Source organism: Aythya ferina (genome assembly GCF_964211825.1).
Source record: "Aythya ferina genome assembly, chromosome: 3".
NCBI classification, from domain to species: domain Eukaryota; kingdom Metazoa; phylum Chordata; class Aves; order Anseriformes; family Anatidae; genus Aythya; species Aythya ferina.
This window is the reverse complement of record NC_140298.1, coordinates 1,001,086-1,003,406: the sequence shown is the minus strand read 5'-3', so window position 1 is coordinate 1,003,406 and position 2,321 is coordinate 1,001,086. Positions and strand designations below refer to the sequence as shown.

The 2,321-nt window shown below is 59.5% G+C and overlaps 1 protein-coding gene across 1 annotated transcript; it reads left to right on the top strand.

Moving 5' to 3' along the window:
• The first annotated feature begins 409 nt into the window (after nt 1–409).
• On the top strand, nt 410–2,000 carry NKX2-2 (NK2 homeobox 2). The gene is made up of 2 exons (XM_084514581.1): nt 410–806; nt 996–2,000. The coding sequence occupies exons 1-2, from the start codon at nt 548–550 to the stop codon at nt 1,553–1,555; spliced, it is 819 nt and encodes a 272-aa protein (XP_084370707.1). The 5' UTR covers nt 410–547; the 3' UTR covers nt 1,556–2,000.
• The last annotated feature ends 321 nt before the right edge of the window (nt 2,001–2,321 follow it).

Below are 2,321 nucleotides of genomic sequence, written 5' to 3'. Positions count from 1 at the left end.
TGGCCAACCTTTCCCGGGTTTAATGTATTTTTTTTCTCCCTCCTCTCGGCAGGTTCATGTGTGGGGACCAGCCTTATATGGACTGTTCGCTCCAGCAATGGCTTGTTTTTTTCAAGCGGCAGGCACGGGTTCGGGGTGTTTAAGCAAGATCCAGAAGTGATCCTTTTTTTACCTCTTTTTTTCCTCTTTTTTTTTTTTTTTTTTTTTTTTTTTTTGTGCGTCTTTCCCCCTTTCCCCTGGAGTTACAAACTATTTTCGAAGCCAGCTGCTGCTCCTGCTCTCCAAATTTCCCCCGCGGCAGAAGGAGCCTGCAGAAACCCTGAGATCCACCGCCGCGGCCGGGGCTCCTCTTGCTCTTTCGCGCAGCTCCCCCGGTTATTTTTTCGCCGTGTTTTTTCCTCCTCCGCGCCTCCCCCCCCCCCCCCCCCCCCGGCCGCCGTGTGCGTGTGCCTTGGTGTCGCCGCTGCCCCGTGTGTGCGTGCGCGCGGGTGACACGGCGGCTCGGCAAGCTGCTCCTCCAAGTCCCCTGCCCCAATTTACCCGGACCATGGCTCTGACCAACACAAAGACGGGCTTTTCCGTGAAGGACATCCTGGACCTCCCCGACACTAACGACGAGGACGGTTCCGCCGCGGAGGGCGGCGAGGAGGAAAGCGAAGCGCCGGAGCCCCCCAAGAAAGCGGGCGTTCTGGGACAGACACCCTTGGACACTGTTCAGGCGCTGCCCCTGAAGAGCCCCTTCTACGACAACAGCGACAACCCCTACACGCGCTGGCTGGCGAGCGCCGAGGGCATCCAGTACTCCCGTGAGTGCGGCGGGCCGGGCCGGGCTCGGGGGCCCAGGGGCGGGGGACGGCCGGGGCTGCCCCGGGGGCGGGAGGGGGCCGGGGGCCCGGGGCTCGCCCCGCGCGGGGCCGGGCGGGCGGCGCGTCCCGGGGCGGGCAGTGCCGTCGGGGCCCGCTGACGGCGCCTCTCTTCTCCGCCGCTCCCCGCAGTGCACGGGCTCACGGCCGGCGGCGGCGGCCCGGACGCCGCCGCCAAGTCCCCGGAGCCGTCGGCCGACGAGTCGCCCGACAACGAGAAGGAGGCAGCGGGCGGCGGGGACGCGGGGAAGAAGAGGAAGAGGAGGGTGCTCTTCTCCAAGGCGCAGACCTACGAGCTGGAGCGGCGGTTCCGGCAGCAGCGGTACCTGTCGGCGCCCGAACGGGAGCACCTGGCCAGCCTGATCCGCCTGACGCCGACACAGGTGAAGATCTGGTTCCAGAACCACCGCTACAAGATGAAGCGGGCCCGGGCCGAGAAAGGTATGGAAGTGACTCCTCTTCCCTCCCCGCGGCGGGTGGCCGTGCCGGTCTTAGTCAGGGACGGCAAGCCCTGCCACACGCTCAAAGCTCAGGACTTGGCAGCCGCGACTTTCCAGACGGGAATCCCCTTCTCCGCCTATAGCGCCCAGTCTCTACAGCATATGCAATACAACGCCCAGTACAGCGCGACCAGCAACCCCCAGTACCCCACAGCACACCACTTGGTACAGGCTCAGCAATGGACTTGGTGAACGCTGTAGGAGAGCGCGCACACACGCACACGTCCCACGCGCGCAACCTCACGCACGCACACACACGCAAAAAGGAGGAAAAAATAAAGAGAGAGAGAGACAGACAGACTGATGCTCCAAAAAAGAAAATCAAAACTACAGGGGAAGGAATGGAGAGGGAAACGCTATTACTATTATTATTATTATTGCTATTATTATTATTATTATGTTTTGTTGGTTTTGGTTTTGTTGTTTTTGTTTTTTGATTTTTTTTTTCCCTCTCCTGTTTCTTTTCCCCTCCATTTCTGGGGGGCTCGGTTTCATTTCGGGGGGAGGCGGGGGGAAGGGAGGGGAGGTGTTTTTGTGCGTCATTGTTTACAGAATTTTTTGCGCCATTCACAGTGGTCCTGTCTACCTACAACTAAAATAAAAAGGGGGGGAGGGTCGTCAGAATAATAATAATAATAAAAAAAAAGAATAAAAACCCCGGTGCTCCTGTGGTTTTGTGAGGTGCGTCTGGACGCTGAGAGCGCGGCTGCCGGCCTCGGAAGCGCCGTGCAGAGCCCCCCGAAACGGAGAGATCGATTTCTCCCCTTCTGGCACAATTTTGCCTGTGCGTAATTCCCGACAACTATTAGCAGGGGTATTTTTAGAAATCGTTGTTGTTATTGCCGCCGTATGCAACAGCCAGGGCTTTCCTTCTGCTTTTCCTTACCCGGGGCCGCGCACGGCTATTCCCGGGAAGCCAGGGGCACAAGGAGAGGAGACGCAGCCGAAACCTGCCGCC

Coding starts and splice junctions, on each gene's coding strand:
- NKX2-2 (XM_084514581.1), top strand. CDS start 548: ATGGCTCTGACCAACACAAAGACGGGCTTTTCCGTGAAGGACATCCTG. Junction 807..995: donor CGAGGGCATCCAGTACTCCC/GTGAGTGCGGCG, acceptor CGCTCCCCGCAG/TGCACGGGCTCACGGCCGGC.